Source organism: Anolis sagrei, chromosome 1 (genome assembly GCF_037176765.1).
Source record: "Anolis sagrei isolate rAnoSag1 chromosome 1, rAnoSag1.mat, whole genome shotgun sequence".
Classification (NCBI taxonomy): domain Eukaryota; kingdom Metazoa; phylum Chordata; class Lepidosauria; order Squamata; family Dactyloidae; genus Anolis; species Anolis sagrei.
This window is the reverse complement of record NC_090021.1, coordinates 41,276,997-41,297,575: the sequence shown is the minus strand read 5'-3', so window position 1 is coordinate 41,297,575 and position 20,579 is coordinate 41,276,997. Positions and strand designations below refer to the sequence as shown.

The 20,579-nt window shown below is 38.0% G+C and overlaps 1 protein-coding gene across 2 annotated transcripts in view; it reads left to right on the top strand.

Moving 5' to 3' along the window:
• The window catches only part of LCLAT1 (lysocardiolipin acyltransferase 1), a 70,275-nt gene that overhangs the window by 12,129 nt on the left and 37,567 nt on the right, over window positions 1-20,579 (top strand). For both annotated transcript variants that reach the window (XM_060754141.2, XM_060754140.2), the window contains 4 exons: window positions 1,490-1,658; window positions 4,188-4,386; window positions 14,110-14,256; window positions 15,787-15,903. In XM_060754141.2, the coding sequence (XP_060610124.2) occupies window positions 1,494-1,658; window positions 4,188-4,386; window positions 14,110-14,256; window positions 15,787-15,903 (628 nt within the window). In that variant the 5' untranslated portion in view covers window positions 1,490-1,493. The remainder of the gene's footprint in view (window positions 1-1,489; window positions 1,659-4,187; window positions 4,387-14,109; window positions 14,257-15,786; window positions 15,904-20,579) is intronic.

Sequence of the window (20,579 nt, the reverse complement as noted above, 5' to 3'; positions counted from 1 at the left end):
CAGGACTAAGCAGTTGCTCTTCCCTACTTCTGGGCCTCCACCCTCAGTGATGAGGAGGGCGGGTGCTCCTCCAATTCCTCTTCCTCCTCTGCTGCCACCTTCTTCAAGGGCAAAGTCCTCCTCGGAAATCTGCTTCAGGAAGGTGCACTTGCCCAGCTAGGGAATGTTGAAGTACCTCCCTGAGAAGCATGCCTTCAGGAGGCAACCCACGCTGCTGCCCGGAGAAGAGCAAGAGGGAAGGGAAGGAAAGCCCTAGGGAGTGTGGGCCGCCTCCTGAAGGCGTGCACTTTGGGAAAGTACCCCAACATTCATTGGTCCTGCCAGTGCATTTTCCCAAAGTGGCTTTCTGAGGGGAAACTTGTCCTTGTGACCCCACCCCCTCATGCGCGAACAACTCCCAGGCCTCTGCCCCCCACCCCGTGGCAACCTTTGGCCTGTCCCTGCCCAGCCTAGCCCACAATATGGCCCCTATGTTAAAAAGTTTGCCCATGCCTCTTCTGGATTCTACTTTGTAAAATTAGTGTTTTCAGATATGATTAATGATATCAGAGAGCCTACTAAGATGTAATGTTTCTTTGTCAATGGAAGAATATGCTGGGATTATGGGGAAGTGAAAAATGTCCTAGGGTGCATCTATATTACAGAATTAATGCACTTTTACTTTAACTCACATGACTCAGTGTTATGGAATTGTGGGAGTTGTAGTTTGATGAGGTACTGACACACTTTTTCAGTGAAGGGTATAGACCTTGTCAAGCCTCAGCTCCTGGGACCCCATAGCATTGAGCTATGACAGGTGAAATGGTGTCAAACTGTATTAATTCATCAGTTTGGATGTAAACCTAATTCTGTCCTTTGTTGCACCTGCCAAGATTTTTCATTGGGTATTCATTGATTTAAAATGTTACTCGGTGGAAACAAGCTAATATGAAGTAAGCAGGAAAATGCTATATTTGCCTGTTAGTTTAAACATTTATCTGTATAGACTAGTGTATGGTGATGGAACAGAAATGTTTTAATTGGGAAAACCTATTTTAATAATTGATGTATATATTTTCTTTTTAATAGGCAAACTTTTAATTGCTTTTAATTCTGTTGATTTCTGTTTTAACTTCTATATGATGTGGTTATTTCAACTTACCAGGATTGGGTGCGGGGAGGTAGAATATAAATAAAGTAATAATTGTAATAATAGTTTTTACTGTTTTGCCTTAATTTCATAGAATTGTTCCCTTCTTACAAAGTTCCTGACCAGGAAAGTGTTATTGGTGTCAGTTTCATTTTCAGTATCTTTATAATTACCATGCATGTACGTACAAATCATTGCTAACTGAGAGCAGGTGGAATGGGCACCACCGTGTTACAGTTATTTAAGTATACCACAAAAATAGAACACCACAAATGGAAAACCCCAATGATATCCAGTCCTGGAAGAAGTCAGTATGAAATTGCTCATTGAAACACTTGTTTCTTTGTCTTTGTCTTTCAGAGCCATGGTGTCATGGAAAGGGATTTACTTTGTACTTGCACTGTTCTTGGGAAGTTTTTTTGGAAGCATTTTCATGCTTGCTCCCTTCCTGCCATTGATGTTCGTCTCCCCAGCTTGGTATCGTTGGATCACTGATCGTGTTGTGGCAACCTGGCTTACACTTCCAGTAGTAAGTCACTTGTATATTTATCAGAAAATTTGTTTGTTTGTTTTTACATTAAAATGCAGTTGCTTGTCAAACAGTGAAACCCACTACTTTGCCATATATGGAATTAGCTTTTAGAAATATCATGGATGGAAATGTGGAAAAGATATTGAACATGCAATATATATTTTCAAAATAGTTGTTGTACGGTAAAGGTTTAAAGGAAGTTTTAAGTGTAGCAGTTTTCCTTACAAGTCAGCGGTAACTGAAATACAATGGAACTTTCAGAATAGCTAGATGACCAGCTCTTCACTTTGATCAGTAACAACATGCCTGTACTGCAGTTAGCTGAGTCATCCATTCATTAATGCTTTATGCTTTTTATATACCGTCGTTTCTTTTACACAGGGAACTAAAAGCCCTTCATAGAGATAAGTGACATTGCAGGTGATTGGAGGAAGTAGAGTCTGACTTCTTTCCTTCTTCTTTGTCTCTCCTAATTATAATGCTGTTTTATATTCCTGCATATTGTGGTTTAGAATGCAATGAAAAAGTTCACTTTCGCTATTGGATAATTTATGGGGAACATGGTTTACAGATTTCCTGTATGTTTTCATTGTTTGACAGAACAAGGTTGGTTCTCTTTTTCTTCATTTTTCTACATTTTTAACATACACCTATTATTTATATTACAATCCTAGCCTCCTCATTTTTCTCCAGGAGGGTTAGGATGATGTATGCATGGTTACCTCCTCTTATCATAATAGCCCTTTGGTCACTTAGGCTGATAGAAAGTCGTTTGCTTTTGGATCACGTTAATCTTCTAAATATCCTAGGGCCTTGGCACCATTCATTTACATAGCAATTTTAATGAATTTTCTCAAAAGATCTAACAGTAAGTCCTTGGAAGAGAAAGGTCAGTGCTAGTGAAAAGCATAAAGTGAATGATGCTTCATGAATTTTACAAGACTCTTCCAAAAGGTTTATAAGGGTGAAAGTTTCACTTCATACACTTGCAGATTTTGCTTTATGTTGGCTGGGGAAACAGTGCTTTCAGTACAAATAACAATGAAAAGAAGGATTTAGATGTTCACTATCTTAGAGGATAAAGGTAACCACTTCGAATTAATTTTTTTCCTGGTACTTTTTGTTGTAGCAAAATGTCTTGATTTGGTTTTGTGTCATTTATACCAGAGAATGCCTACTCTGATCTTCTTTGCTTCGCAATTCTCTATAATAATCATTTGGTCCTGTATGGATAGGCAACATGTCACCACTTTATTTATTTATTTTAAAATGCATTTATGGAAAGAATCTTCATATTCATTTTTGTAGTATGAACCTATGCCAAGCTTCTAAGAGCTGTTGAAATACTGTTCTCTTAGAAATTTTGTGTAACATCATGTGCATTGCCTTTTTGTACCTATACAAAACAAACAAACTAAACTGGGATATGTCTGTTGGAAATAGCAACCTTCTACAAGCCTCCTATACTAGTTATTTGTTATGTATATAATTGAGATTGCTTGCTATATTGTGTGTATTTTCCTTAACTCTATGTTGTTAGAGGTTGTGGGAGGGACTACAGACCATGTGACCCTGATCTTAGAATGTTCAAAGTGAGATTTCATTCAAGAATTTGTTTGAATCAGAAGTCAGTTGGAGACAGTTAAATAACTTAAAAGTTAATGGAAGTTTGAGTCAGTTTGAGTACAGAAGTCGGTTAGAAGTTTGAAGTCAGTTGAGTCAGTTGATGTCAGTCAGAGTAGGGGTATAGTCAGTAATCTGCAGTGAAATGTTAATTAGAGTATGAGTCTGTTTGCCTCACAAGTATAGTACAGTATAGTACAGTGGAAATACAGATGATATATTGTTTAGTTAACATGAAACCAAAAAGCAATGTATCTGCATTCTAAATACATAAAGTTTGTAAGTAAATCAACTATGTTAACTTAATGAAGACTACTTTTTTTTTGGTCTCTTGAGATCATGATTTGAAAGCAATATAATTTATGGAAGAGTAGATGTTTTTTGGGCAGCTGAAATAACACTTCTGAAGATCTGCTATATATTTTGTGTGTTGGCATATCTTTGTTCCTCATAGTTCAAAAAGATAACTAGGTATATTAGTCTAACAGCTGAGAAGCCCAGTTGGTCTTGCATGAATACTAGTGGTTACCACTAAGGAGAAAATTATCTCAAGCGAGTTTTTAACTCTTCTCAGGAAGATCATACTTTACAAAAGGTTGCGATCTCTAACAAAGTCATGCCTTTCCAAAAAGTTATGATTATTCCAAATAGTGTGAATGCTAATTAATCTCCAAAAGGGTCACACTTCTAAAAGCCTGTGGAGATCCCTGGTTTTTCCCAATAGTCTCAAATGTACTTAAATGAGGCCTGGTTATAAAGTACAGGACATTCCGTTTTTATACCAAATCTCTGTCACTCTTCTGAGGCAGTAAATTTGTCTGAAGCATGGCTGATGCTTTTCATTTATTACATTTAATCCATTTACAGGATGGTTACCATATAATCATATATCCTTTCTCCTAGGCTTTGCTAGAGATTGTGTTTGGAGCAAAAGTGGTTATAACGGGTGATGGATTTATCCCAGGAGAAAGAAGTGTAATTATCATGAACCATCGAACACGAATGGATTGGATGTTCTTATGGAATTGCCTACTAAGATACAGCTACCTCAGACTTGAAAAAATATGTCTCAAATCTAGTCTCAAAGGCATTCCAGGATTTGGTAAGTAATTGACTTAAAAATCATTTGTGTTATATATACAGAGTGCTTCAAAAAGATAGAACCAATTTTAAATTGCCATATCTTCAACCAAGAACCGCCCATGAATAGTATTTTTTTATGTAATTGTAATATGCTACCATTGTGAAATATGCTGATTTAAAGTTGTGTCCATCATTTTGAAACAACCTGTAATCATGTGTCTATTTATAATAAAATAAATATGAAACATATATACAATATATTGTATACAGTTAAAATATTTGCTGTCTTATGTTGCATTTTAGAACACTTTGTGGTACTATTTGAAGAGAAAGAATTTCCAGAATGATAGATGAATTCCTCTAATCTTTAAGCACGTTTTCTCATCAGCAAATATTAAAGTAATTTCTGTATGAAATCTGTCATAAGATGACTTTTCAGATTTGTTGCAGATTTCTGAGGTTTTATTTATGTAGCCAAGTTATGTCCTACCCAAACCTATCTCATCCAGCAGTCTTCATACTGTATTGGCTAACTTAAATGCATTTGAGAAGCCCCCTTAGCAGGAAATGAAAGCAGTGCCTCTCTATTTCTTTTATATAGGTCTTTAAGCTTGGAGGTAGCAAGTTGTTTTATGAGCAGTAATACCCATAATTAATTGAGTCTAGTGCGCCATCGAAAATCTAATGTGCACCTCAAGTTCCAAAACCCTGAAATGAAAAAAAGTATTTGTAGCAAATGTAATGTGCAGCTGCAAATAATAATAATAATAATAATAATAATAATAATAATAACTTTATTTTTATATCCTGCCAACCACCTCCCCTAGGGAGGTTAAAAAATCACTCTCTGCCCTATATCCCAGAATATAAAGGCGGAAAATTCCACATTATCTGCTTTGAACTGGGTTATCTGAGTCCAGTCTCAGATAATGTGGGATTTTCTGCCTTGATATTGTGGAATATAGGGCTGTGTGGAAGAGCCCTGAGTAATTTGGCCAAAAAAGGTGCTCATTGCACTTGCTGCCTGCTTAGCATTCCTTCTTTAAAAACAAAAGTGTTAAATCACCAAAGAATAGAAAGGGAAACCTTGTGGTGCATCTGTGCTGTGGAATGAATGCACTTCTGCTGCCTTGGTTCAATAATATGGAATCATGAGGGCTGTGGTTTGACAAGGCCTTGAGCCTTCTCTGCCAAAGAATGCCGATGACTCACCAAACTACAAATCCCAGGATTGCACAGCATTGAGCCATGGCAAATAAATGAGAGGTGATGTCCCTCAAAGTGGACTTCCAGCTCTTAAAGCAGCTTCCCCTTTGGCTTTGGCTCAGCACTTGAAATTATTGTATCGTGTGAACCTAATGTGGACCCCAAATTTGGAGAGGTCATTTAGCCAAAAAAAAAAAAAAAAAAAAAAAAGGAGGAGGAGGGGGCGGGTGAGCATTAGATTTGGGTAAATACAGTAATTAAATAGCTGAATGTTGTTTAATCTGTTGTGTAAAGATTCTCAAGGAAACCTTTTCACTCTTTCTCTGGGTTCGGTATATAAGTAGTTGTATTTGATAGGAGAGCTAGCATATTATAGTGCTTTGGGCATTAATATAGGATTCGAAAAACAATGATGAAATCTACATTTGGTCATGAAAGTCTACTGGATGACTTTGTATAAGTCACACTTTCTCAGTCCAAGAGAAAGCAAAGACAATCCCCCTCTGAACAAATATCTTCAAGAACCCCTGTGATAGGTTTGGGGTTGCTGTAAGTTAAGAAATGACTTGAAGGCACACAGCAACAGTATTTGATATAATAGGGGGGAGGGGGAATGGGTTATACCATATTTAAATTAATCATTCATTACATTTAAGTGAGAAAATAGACTTGTGTGTGCCCTTTGGCTTTTAGGAAAACCACAATAGAAATACTGGAGCCTGTCTGCTTCGGGAGAAGCAGGAGGGTTGTACACAGCCATGAACTTAGTTCTTGGCTTTAATAGCAATAGTTTATTAAGCTGACATTATTGCATCTGAACCAGCCAAAAGTGTACTATTTTGTTTTTCTTTTACAGTTGCCAAGGGACAAAAGCTACACTAGGATACTAAATAGATAATATTTTTAAATGTAGCAAAGATATTGTCAACCACAAGTTACATGACACAATTCTGAAGGCAATGTTGTTTTTTCCATTCTCTCCAATAACCTTAAAAACAGTTACTAAAAATGTATAATTAGAACATATCTTAGTTTTATGAGGAAATAAATGAGTATTCTGTGTTGAAATTTCTTGATAAAAAAAGATTAGCTCCTAATCTGATGTACTCAGAGACATTCAGGAAATAAAGGCTTTGGCCTTCAACCGTTTGTATTTCTTAGCACCTGCTCCTCAGTGACATATTAAAATGGAAGACTGAAAGCTGATCTAGATAGACCTTTGTTCTGATGTAACAGAGTTCTTTGCTTACTTTCATGTTAACTGATTGGTTGGTATTTTAACTATATAAATTATAATCCATTAAGCATTATAATTCAGTACCTTGAATTTATGTGGTTCCCTTGTTGGTACACTGCTTTTAAAAGTGAGAGGATTTGAAATGTAGTTTCTGTGTTATTTCCTGCACAGAAAACCTGCTGTTCATCAAAAACAAAATGATAGCTACATTCAGAGAGCTTCACTTGTAGGTGTATTGTGCTCTTGTTTTTCCTTTCAAAGGCACACTTTATTATGCCCTGCCATAGCCTGCTTTTGAAAATCCTGTCAAGAAGAAATACATTCCCAGTGATGCTTGCATTGAACCTTGTCAGAAGGTATCTCTGGGGTTCTTCAACTAGATTTTGTAGGTCATAACCAAATGTTTAATTAAGAACAAAATATTGGGCAGTAAAATGATAGTTAGAACTCAGTGATGTGGTTTGGAATCAGTGTTACATATTAAACCATGTAAATTTTAAAATCATGGAAGGAGAATGTTTTTGTTTTGACTATTTATTAACAATGGCACTCGGAATGAAATATGTAATTAATTTCATCCAATGCAATACTGTAGTTTATATTTCAAGACATTGTGATACAGTATCTTTCAGATGTTTATAAGTACACACCAAAATAAAAGTTATAGAGCCTAGCCTTTAGCCAGTTAGGACTTCTAGGAATAACATTTACTCTTGTTGTGTATAGGATGCTGCTGGAGTATTTTCTGCAAACATATATAAAATGTATTATAATGGATTTGTATTCTATCAAGTCAGAAATTAATATGATTGGATTCAGATTTTGTTATTCATATAGTATACCCATTGGAAACAACAGAACTTAGAAATGGAACATTTGCAAATACAAGTAATGTTAATATTCTTTCATAGGTATAAACACACAAACACACAAATATGTTATATTTCAAACACAATTTCTTTAAAATTTACGTAATAAAATCCGTATATGAATATTTATTGGGCTAAATCAAACATGTCACATCAGATGACATAATAACATGTTATCTCTTTAAACAAAAAGATGCTGGCCCTTTACATTTATCCCTTATACTTATATCCAGGCCTGTAGCCGGGGGCAGGGGGGATTAGGGGTTCAACCCCCCCCCCTTGAAAATTTTCAGTTTTTCAAAAAAATTGGTTTACTCATGGATTTTAACTGGTTAACCAAATCCCCATGCTATGAGATTGCACCTGCAGAAAAACCATCAAATGCACTGGAAGCATATCTTATCTTGTCTGTGATGGACAGTTTTTTCCGAATCTGAAGAAACTTCTTCAGATTTCTGCAACATTGCCAGTGTCAACAGCTACAAATGAAAGGTCGTTTTCAACCCTTAAACGTTTGAAAACATACACAAAAAGCACATTGAGGCAAGAAAGACTGACTGGACTTGCACTCTTGAGTGTCCACTAAAGTTTATCAATAGAGCCTGATTTCTGTCAAAGTGTATTGACACAGTTTTCAAGTGTTTCTAACAAACGTTGTGGTATTCTTTTGTAACTATAAATTATCATTTAGCAATCATTTTCAGTTATTTTAAGACTTGAAACTTTAACTAAAATAGAAATTTGATTTAATGAAGTCTATATAAAATATACTTGAAACCATATAATTTAAAGTATTTTATGTTATGGCACGATGAAACATGCCTGTTACCCTTTGTAGTCTTTTACCTAGGTCATTGCTATCTTAAATGCTGGTTATAAGTTTTAATCCTTGTTTTATCAGTTTTATCTGCTGTTAATTCCACCCACATCATGTGTTTTAATCAGTTTTGGCTATTTTTGGCCTTACTAACCTTGCATACCTTGTATCTTATACCTTTTACGGAGCTATAAGGGTCTTTTGGACTGTATTAAAATTGTTGTTGTTGCGTTATCGAACTACTCCTCATGATTTGCTAAAAAAAGTTTCAACCCTCCCCGAATTTTTTTTCTGGCTATGGCCCTGCTTATATCTTACATAAGGTTTTCTCCCAAATCTTAGCCATTGTATCAAAAATACTTGAGATAATTAGTTCATTCCATAATCCATGTCCTTTCTGTTGTTGTGCACTCTTCTTCAGCTCCCTGGGGAAAATGTCCCACATCTCCATTTTTCTCCCCATTTGCTATTTTTCTACTCTCTGAGATCATCCTGACATAAAGATCTTGATAACATTCTCCAAAACCATTAAATCCTTTGATTTCAGCAGGATGCTGTGATCTGTCCCCACCCCCGACACACATACACAGATTGCCACACTGTGTAGACCTGTTTCTCCAAAAGTACCCTTCCAATTTGTTAAAGCAACATTTGTTTCAACCCCTCTTTCAGCAATTCCATTTCCTTAAGTATATATTTCTTCAATTTTTTCTTGGTCATCTGGACAGTAATGTAATCTTCCTCCACATAACACTTACTCATTTGTTTAAGCATTGTCACCTTTAATATAGTAGGAGCCCCCGGTGGCACAATGGGTTAATCCTTGTGCTGGAGGGACTGCTTACTGACAGGTCAGCGGTTTCAATCTGGGGAGAGCAGTTTGAGCTCCCTCTGCCAGCACTAGCTCCCCATGCGGGGACATGAGAGAAGCCTCCCACAAGGATAGTAAAGCATCAAACATCCGGGAGTCCCATGGGCAATGTCCTTGCAGACGGCCAATTCTCTCACACCAGAAGCAACTTGCAGTTTCTCAAGTCGCTCCTGACATGAAAGAAAACAAAGCTGTAATATATAGCAACCTCTTAAATAATCAAGAAGTTAATTTTAATTATACTTCTATAAACGTGGTACCATTGCCACATCGCTTGGTTTATCTGTTATTTTGTTGCAGCTATGAGTACGATGTATCCCTTTGCCTTTTCCCATGAGATCTCTTAGTCTTTGGGAATAATCCACTTTGTTGTCACCAAACAAAGAAATACACCCTTTGTCCATATTATTAATTACATTACCCTCCAGTTGAGCTTTTTGCATCACAGTGCAGACTTAAAATAATCCTTACAATCTCTCTTCTTGAAGATCCCTCTTAATTATAACCAGTAAAGTTGAGCTATTGAATTAAAAGATAATTAAAGAATGTGCAATAGCAGGCTTGTTGTCCTTACAGGCTTGCTTTCAGCAGTGTATCCCGCTCCCTTCCCCAGTGTGCCATTCATCTTAGTCACTGTGTGAGGCTTCTTACACTTGTGAGTGACTTCCCATTATCCCCTTAATCCAGAGAGAAATCCCCTACATTCAGTTTGCCTCCATATCAGTAGTTGCCAAAGCATCTCCTCTCACTGAGCTTTATGGAGGAGCTTCAGCCAGCCATTTGTGTCTGGCTGAAGCTCCTCCATAAATAGTTATGAAAGTGCATGCAGCCTTCTGAGCACATTTTCCATTCCTGTTATGCAAATCAAAAATATTGTACAACTAGACTTATAAAATTCCAGCTTGCCTAAGGAAAGTTGTGAGTTCATTATTTTAAAAAGCCAACTCTGGACAAATATTAGCCAGTGTCCAACCTGTTACAGTATATGATTTTGTAAGTCTTGACAAGAATCATCTCTAGCTTATATGTGTGTTGAGGAAGAACCACTCCCTGATTAGGATGTATATCAGGTGAAGTTTTCTTGATGCAGGTAGTGGGTGAAATGAAGTAATCAGAGATGGAACTACACTACAAGGTTTGCTGGAAAGAAGCAGATTAATGCATTGTTTTGTAAGTTTCTTTTCCTTCTGCGATGGACAATGTGAACAATGTGTTTTTCAAGGCTACTGTATGTTTCTTTATAAAATACATGTGTTGACTACTAGAGTAAAGACGTTTTTTCTTTTATACTCTGTGTATTTTCAACTTGGGGCCTGAAGCTGGGAAGACTACTGTGTATTTTCAATATAAACTAACGAACCGCAACACAACCTTCCCCTTTTGAGCAAAGTTCTGTACCATCTGGTGGCCTCTAAACTTCAGGAGTTTCTAGATCAGTGGACCTCTGTGGGTACCCAGGTGTTTTTATCTACAACTCTCAGAAATCCCAGCCAGTTTACCAGCTGTTAGGATTTCTGGGAGTTGAAGGCCAAAATATATGGGGACTCACAGGATGAGAATCACTATTCTAGATGAAACAGATTATCTAGATCGATTTTAATCCGGTATCAGTCTGGTATGGAACAGAGACAGCTGTTCTATAGCCAGCTTTGGTCGAACCTTGGTGGATGACCTACACAGAGAGCTGGACTGGGAGAATGTGTCCTTGTTGGTTCTTCTGGACCTCTTGGTGGCTTTTGATACCATTGGCCATGGTATCCTTCTGGGTCCTGTTGCTGGGATGAACCTGGGAGGCACTGTCGTACATTGGCTCCGGCCCTTCCTGGAGGGCCATACCAGAAGATAATGCCGGGAGATTCTTGTTCGAACCCCGAGCTGTTAACCTCTGGGGGTTCCCTAGGGTTCCATTTTGTCCCCATGCTGTTCAACATATACATGAGACTGCTGGGAGAGGTTATCCAGAGTTTTGGAGCATGGAGCCACCTATGTTTATATGACACCCAACGCTACAACTCTTTTTCACCCAAGGTCAGTGAAGCAATCCTGACCTTAAACCAGTGTCTGTCAACAGTAATGGACTGGATGAAGGCAAATAAATTGAAACTCAATCCAGACAACATAGAGCTGCTCCTGGTTGGTCGGAAGCCAGATCCGAGAACAGGGACCCAGTCTGTTCTGGGTAGGATTACACACCCCCTGAAGATACAGTTCCACACTCTTAGATTCAGCATTGAACCTGGATGTCTGAGTATATGCAGTGGCTCGGAGGGCCCATGTACAAGTAAGACTTGTATACCAGCTGTGACTGCTCCTTGAGAGGCTGGACCTGGCCAAGGTGGTACATGCCTTAGTTACATGTCTAGATTACTTTAACACGCTCTACATGGGGCTGCCTTTGAAGGGTGTTCAGAAATTTCAGCTGGTCGAAAGAGCTGCAGCCAGGTTGCTTACTCAGGCTGGCTACAGGGAGCTGACAACCTCTGTTGCAGCTGCTCCACTGGCTGATAGCTTGTTTCCGGGCACAACTCAAAGTGCTGGTTATGACCTTTAAAGCCCCAGATGGCTCAGGTTCAGGCTATTTAGCTGACTGCATCTCCTTGTACAAACCTGCCTGGACCCTGATGTCTTCAGGAGAGAAACTTCTCTCGGTCCCACCTCTATCTCAAGCCCAATTGATGGGAACGAGAGAGGGGGGCTTCTCAGTAACTGCCCCTTGACTCTGGAATCCCTGCCCAGGGAACCAGAAACACAACCACTTTCCTCATGGGAAAATTTAGAAGATACCAAAGGTGACATATACTCCGTGTGTGTGTGTGTGTGTGTGTGTGTGTGTGTGTGTCGGTTGTATATATCCAATTTAGCACATAAAGAGAAAAAAAAAATCAATATATGTACATTTGCCCTTTCTGGTGTTGCCTGGTGTTTACACCTTATTAGTACCGTTCTCTTTCCCTACTTATATCCATCCCCTTTCCACTGTTTCTCCCCACACCCCTCCCCCTCCCAATCACCCTCCTCCTTCCAAAAACAGTCATCATCATCATCATATAGGCAGTCCCCGAGTTACAAACATCTGATTTACAAATGACTCATAGTTAAAAACAAAGCTGAGACTATGGGAAATGAGAGAAATCTAATCCAACCCCCTGCCATGCAGGAAAAACACAAACAAAGCACCCCCAACAGATGGGCATCTAGCCTCTGTTTAAATGCCTCAAAGGAAGGAGTTTCCACCACTAAGAAATAGCTCCCCCTCCATTATCACCTGTTAAATACTGGGAATATTTTGATTTTAATTTTTAAAATGTGTTATGTCACAATGTATATTTATATATAGGCAGTCCTCAAGTTGCAAACAAGTGAGAAAAATCTATCCCTAGGAAGGGAAAGTCATTCCTGAAAGAGTGATTGGAAAAGATGTCTCCACTGAAACATTTTCACCATCCTTGTTTCCACAACAAGCCAAATTTTTCAAAATCCAATTATCACAGGCACAGAAAGTGAGGTGAAATCTTCTGAATGGAACAGACAGCAAAACATACACCACAGGGATGTTAACCCTTCTTTATGCTATCCAAAGCATACATGGATGTATGGTTTATGGTTATGTTTTAAATGGCATTGAATCTTGCTGGAGGTGTAAGCTGCTTTGAATCCCCCCACAGAGGTGAGAAAGGAATGAAGCAAATAAATAAATAAATAAGTATATCTATAACTGTATAGGACTAGAGTTACACTAAATAAGTACCTGTTTCAACTTACATACAAATTCAACTTAAGAACAAACCTACAGAGCCTATCTTGTTCGTAACTTGTGGACTGCCTGTAATAATAATTGGTTGACTGTGATGGCTTGTAATTTTGTTATTCTTTTCATTCAACAGTTAGGTAAGCCATAATTTCAATAGAATTTTTAATTGACTGTGGGGTTGAATGAAAAGTAATACCTCTACCTTCATAACTCCTCAACAGATGGCATTACTGGTATGCGGGTGGCACTGACTTGTTCAGTAGACTCTCCTCTACAGTTCCATTTTGGCGGGAAGACTTAGCATTGAACAGTTGTGTTGTTAATGTGCGAAATATGAAACCCTGTGCAGACAGTTGGTCAATGCGACTTAAGCAACGTGCAGTCATTGAATTCTTGACAGCAGAAGGTATCACCCCAAAGGAAATGTATCCAATTGTCTGGTGATTATGTGGAAATGTGAATAGTGGTAATTAAAGAACACATTCTAAAGATTATTTCTGCGTTTGATTTATTAAAATATTCCCAACCAAACCCAAGTAACGAAGATGGAGGCATTACTTTTCATTCAACCCTCATAGTTTGTGAGAAGAACTGGTGAAAATAAGTTACCAAAAGATTAAAATTTTGTTTTAGAATAAGCAGATAATTCAGTACAGTACAGATAGTTGTGCCAGTATTATTAAGTTTATTATCAAATCTCACATGCTGTCCAGTACCAAAGTTCTCTTTATGCCTTATTTATTTATTTATTTATTTATTTATTTACGACATTGCTACCCCACCTTTCTCAACCTCAAGGCAACTTTACACATAGGTAACTATTTGATGCCTTAAAACGATGTACAATTAAAACATTTAAAATACAATAAAATGCATTAAAACAATTAAAACATTTAAAGCAATATATTCACAATGTATACAAAACGAAGTAAATGTTTTGCATAATTACACCTGGAAATTTTATTTTAAAAAAATATCTAACTTCTTCTAGGTTGGGCTATGCAGGTGGCTGCCTTTATTTTCATTCATAGGAAATGGGAAGAAGACAAAAAACATTTTGAAGAAATGCTGGATTACTTCTGTGACATTCATGAACCACTGCAGCTACTCCTCTTTCCTGAAGGAACAGATCTAACAGGTACCTTAGCTTATTTATCTTGTACAAAAATCGTGGCACAATGAGGTATCTGTGAAAATGTACAATACATATTAGGCCTGCCAGGCACAGTACATTTTAACATATGTTTATGTTATATTGATGGTTTTCTTAATTTTTTGAGGGCCGGACAGCCAACATTCTGAAACAATGCCTTCTAACAGAACCCTTCTGGACATTTGTCCAAGCCTTCACATAGGCTGACGTATAAAGAAAAAATGCTTTCACTTTTGATAATACAGTATTTGCTGCTTCCTTGCAGTGATTTGTGTAATTACAATGGTTGAAAGCTGTTTTCCAGAATATATTTAATAAAGTGTGTTACATCTAGTAAATGCTTTGTGAACCATTGAATTCAAATACTATCTTTGGATTTCATCACATAATATTCCTGCTACTCTTTTGGGATCTTTGTTTTGTTACTTTATGATTGCTCACATAATAATCACACCCCTGTTTTAGACAGCCTCCCCACTTAGTGTTCCCTTCCATTCACTCACCCATCTGCCCACCACTTCACATGCACACATGCCCATCCACTCACATGTCCATCCATTCCGAGAATGTGGTTCCCACCCTCACCCCCAATTCCTTCTGAGGTATGCATCAGTGCTCTGGATCACATAAAAAGGAAACAAAAAGGGAAAGCCAGTAGTGGAAGTACTCAATTCCACATCCCAGTGAGTCACTTGTTCTCCTTCTGTCCAGCTGTGCCCGTATTTTTTGTCAGCCTCTAACTGCAGGTTTCTACAATGCGCTTCACATTCTCCACAGACTTTCCCTGACTTGGATTCATGCATTTTAAACTATTTAACCTGCACTGAAGCACACTTTGGTGGCATGTGTTTTGTAACCAACATGATTTGATGCTAGCTTTACACTGCATTATATAGTCAGTGTAGATTAACCCTATATAGTCTTACCAGTTGGGTAAACAGTTGCGGCCTCACTGACAGACCTGTTTAGGAACTCATCTGTGGAAGTCTAGGTAGATTTCACGTCATGATATCAATGCCTTTTGAGCCATGGAAACTGCTGGTTCTGATTTTTCCCCCTTGACTGTTACCTCTGTGGCTTCTTCCTAGATGCTTGTATTTCTTTGTACTTGACAGAGAGCTGCCAACTTGTGCACTAACTAGAATTTTATTTTAGGTTCCCAGGGCAGCATTCTGCATAGGGCATTCAGTTTACTTTTGGGACTGTTGTTGGTAACCCTGGGACTATGCCCAATATATGTTAGCTTTGTTGCAAGACTCTTCTGTTGACTCTTGCCAGTCTGTCTTTAGCACTTCTGCTTTGCACAATAAGAACTGAATGTGATGAATACAGATTTTATATGTTTATGTAAGACAGCACAACAAGTATTTCATGGCATTATTAATCTAAAGAAAAGCGCTCTCTTATAATCTCCTTGATCCCTTGGTCCTCTGATGTTCTGTGTCGCTAAAATGTTCTAAAGCTTAGTCATTCTGCTGATTTTAATCAGTGTTTTTCATGCCCTTATCTTTATAGACAACACCAAAGCCCGCAGTAATGCATTTGCTGAAAAGAATGGACTTCAGAAATATGAGTATGTCTTGCACCCAAGAACTACAGGCTTCACTTTTATAGTGGAACGATTAAGAGACGGTAATGACTCTTAGATCATTATTTTATCTTCTTGTAATCTGAAAATAACTGATTCCAAGAAAGGAATTTAGTTGACCATTGATTACTTTGTACAGATTGATCTGCCCAACATTAATATTAAATCTTACAATCCTAATTTGATCAGCATTGCATTTTCCCCACAAGACATAGAAAAGAGAGGAAGAAAAAAAGTTGCTCCTGTGCTGGAATCAAGTGATCAGTTATTTTCATTATTATTCCCTGCCTTGCCTAATTGTGGTCTCAAATTGATTTCTGCTAACTGTGCCCACATGTGTACACACAGCTCAGAGATTCTTGTTTTCTTTTTATCAGCATGAGAGTAAGAACCTATAAAATAAAGACCGATATGTGAAAAATAAATATGTAATGCCCAAATTGGCAGTATAGATGACCTGCTAGTAAGCCTAAAGACTAGAATGAAGAGTAAAGATGTTGTAAATTTACTGAACAATTCTTGGTAAAATGGAACAACCTTCACAGCTTCTTTAATTTTCACTTACAGATACCTAGTGTATCTGTTTCCAATATATGAAAGAAGCTTATGGAAAATTCTGGTGTTTTTAGATCAGTCTCCAGTTCTTCGCAGGTTCCTGGACTTAATTTATATACTAAAAATCTTGGTGTCTTTAAATATATATATTATTTATATTGTTAGAATGTAGCCATTGTATCTGTTCTCAGTGTTTTGTGTATCTAAATTCTGCTGTTGGTATGAACTAGAGTAGAGCCGTTGAGCAACCAGTTTTATTTCTGTGTTGATTTGACAGTTGATTGAATGGATCTACTTTACTTGAGCCAAGCCAACAGAATTCCAGTCACAGACATTAATTTTCTTGATGCTATATGCTACTGAAAATGGTTTCATTAGTGACAGCTTCCCAAACTTGCCTGGCTTTATCAACATAAATGAATAGAAACTGTCAAACCCTCACTGAAAAAAAAAGTCCCTTTTCTGTTTTCATTATTCAGAACAGTGTATTTCCTTTTTTACTTCATTCAGTATTATGTGAAATTCAGCACTAGAGTCTTCATGAGGAAATAATATATTGGCTATTTGTAATGTACTTTTTGAAATGAAGCCAGTCTACACAATACAGAGGGAAAGTTAATTGTTCTGGCAAGAAATCTTCAAGGAGGACCTGACAAGGATTTATCGATAGGATACTATTATAAGACTGGAAAGCACAAGTGAACGACAAACAAAAGAGAGTTGATCTAAATTGCAGACATAGCCGAAGAATCTGGCCTTGTCTGATTAAGCCTTGGCAGGGCATGTATTCAGGTCAAGTTGTTCAGCCAGTTTTCAATCCAAGATTATTGTTTTTGTTGAGAGGTTAAATGTGAGCATAATAAACGAGTCTTCTGAATGGTCTACAATGAGCCCATATTCCTGCCTGCAACTCTGTAGCAAATAGACTTTAAAAGCTTTTGTACTATAGACATCAGAAGACATCTGTGCTTCTGGGAAGTCTCTGGAGTGACATCCTGTTCCCCGTATCTGGCACTAACAAATAACAATAGGCATGTTTATGGATAGCTACATTTGTTATGCAGCAAAATAATACAAAACTGTCCAATGAATGTAGGTTATTGGCCAACCAGAATGCTGAAAACATTCCATGCAAGCATTTGAAGCTCCTTTGGCTTCTTCATCAGATAAAAGATGTTACAAAATCATAAAGACATGAAAAGTTGTGATGTTGTAGTCGGAGGCCTATATTTCATATCAGTTGTTTCTGCCAGTTGTTCTGCAGGAATCATGATGTAGGTAGAAGCCAGTCCTCTGTGGTGAAACTAACTGAACAACAAAAAAAAATCTGATATGATTACAGGACCTTCATTTTCCTTCACCTGAAGGATTTTTTTAAAAAAAAACCTGATGAAGAAGCCAGTGAAGCTTCAAAAGCTTGCATGATGTGTCTTGTGCATTTTGGTTTGCCAATGAGGAAACAACAACAAAGTAACTCTTTAAAATGTAACACCACAAACTAGTAATGCAAATTGGTCATCATCAATTTCACAAAAAGCTGCATCATATAAGTGTGGTAAATGTCAGGCAAATTGATTCTTTTATTCCATGTTGCTCTTTTGAAAGCAGTTTAGCCTGATGAATGAAAGCAAGTTTTGGCTACTGTTTACATGAGTGAAAATCAATGACAGCGTTAAGAATATTGAGAAAGTTAAATTTGATGTTATGGTGAAGCTTTTAATATCACGGCTGTATTACTGCAGACCTTCTCCCCCTTGTGCATGGATTACACATTTAAATGCCTCTTGCACTACTGTAAATAAAGTTTGGTGCAGGGCAGATTTCCATTCCTCAGGCTGAAATGCATCCCCCTTCAGGCATAAGTACATTATATAGCTCCAAAATAGGTCAGTGGTGAAGGGGGGAAATGTCACAGGAAGTTTAATTGCTTTTTTAACTTTGCAAAAATTAATTTTAATTGTCAAGAACTCTGATTAATCTGTGGGCTGTCTGCAGAATGAATTACCTTTTATATCAAAATGCCTTATTTGAACAATATGAATACTAAGGAAGAATCTGCAATAGTATCCTCCACAAAAGGCTTTGCTCACCTTTTTGTGTGGACACTAGCAGAACTAATGTTCACTAAGATAAAATGTTGATTTTTTTTCTTCTCAGTGCATTATTGCTGGTGCATACTTAAGTATCAGAATTCTATTGAGAAATCATTTATTTCTCTTCAGCACAGCTACCTTGTAAATGCTTAACCCATGTCCAGCAAAAACTTCAGACATAAGGACCTAAGAGGTAACAATTTAGGGCATCCTCTGCCATTTAGTCTTCATTCTCACTCACTTTCTGAAGTGCTGCTTTGCCTGATATAGTTTTCTTCCTCCAAGTGCTGCCAAAGTAGTGGCAAAAGACAGTGGAGAATATAAGTGTGTTTACCTTTTACCAGTATTCAAAGTTTGACGTGCTGTTTTATCCTCTCTCTTGCTACTTTTGGAAAATAAAAGTACTGTAAAGAGGATTAAATACTTTTAAGCAAGTCATCAAAACCACCCTGTGTATGCTGTTCTTGAATCACATTTATTAACTAGCTAATTAAATTAAACTATGAAATAATTAAAAGCAACAGAGTTGATGGTCCTGTATTTGAATTCATTTGAGAGTGTATTGAGAAAACCCTGGTTTTGTAATGGATCCAAATATAGACTCTGCATGTAGAACCAGGACTCTTAATAACATTCTGCTTTTTGTATAATCAAAGCATATATTGGCTCAGTCGACTCTGCTATTACCCATGAGCTGGAATTGGTGGTTTGGCGCACGGCTGCAGCAATGTCCTATATTCCATTCAATTATTTAAAGGAAATGAAGAGCTTGGTATTTGCTGCTTCTGTCTTCCCTGTAGTAGAGAGTCTAAAGAAAGAAATGATGAGAGGGCAGTTGCATAAAAGACCTGTTCACATTTTAGCATTCTTACATATAAATTTCCTAGCAGGTTATGATTCCAATTTATCCTTGTACCAGAAGAAAAGAAAAAGAATTGAGGGAAAGTGATTGCATAGAACTGGGCATGATGGCCTATGAAAAAACCTGTCTGATCAGCATTTCTACTCAGGTGAGGCCTATTTGTCCATATGCTCTATTGTACAGAGTTAAGATTAGCACAGAAGAGGAAAATGGGTCAGGACAGGAAGTGAACAGAATGTTGATCCCCATAAAGGTACTTGCATTTTACAACCACATATCTCCATCCTCTTTGTTTGAACTGTACATGCAGCAGTGTGTTATAAGTAGCATACTAGAACATGTGTATTCGCTTGGTTTTATGTTTAGAATCAACATGTTTATTTTACTTAGGAACTTAGAAATTGATATTGACTAGATCTTAGCGGACTAAGAAACTTACAGAATAATTTTTACTCCATAGTTAATGTAGAACATAAATACATACTTGTTTTGCCAGCATTCCTTTGCCAGCAAATGGAAGATGGAAGGCCGACCGGATTCTGTACCCTATTGTTTCCATCAGTGCCTTGAGGCCGTTACTGGATGGCTGCGTGCCAGCAAGTTGAGGGTGAATCCAGCAAAGACAGAGATCCTATGGCTGGGTTGACCGGGCATTACGCCCGTCATCATTGGTAAAGAGTCTGGGAGTCCTTTTGGACCCTCTGCTGACAATGGAGGCCCAGGTCTCCGCCATTAGCAGAACCGCCTTTTTTCATCTGCGGCAGGCTAGACGGCTGGCCCCCTACCTGTCCAGGGACGACCTAGCTACGGTGATCCAGGCCACGGTCATCTCAAGACTGGACTACTGTAATGCCCTCTACATTGGCCTTCCTCTGTCGGTGATCCGGAAGCTCAAGTTGGTACAAAATGCAGCTCCTCAGCTTCTTGCGGGAATTCCGATGAGATGCCACATAACACCAATCTTACTACAGCTGCATTGTTTACCAATTGAGCACCGGATCACTTTCAAAGTGATGGTACTCACTCTTAAGGCCTTGCATGGTCTGGGGCGATGTATCTGAGGGACCGCCTCACCCCCTACCAACCCCAGAGATCCCTCCGTTCTGAGGACCAAGATCTATTGGAAGTCCCCAGTGTCAAGACCTTGCGTCTAACAGCAACCAGATGCAGAGCCTTCACAGCAGTGGCACCATCACTCTGGAATACTCTG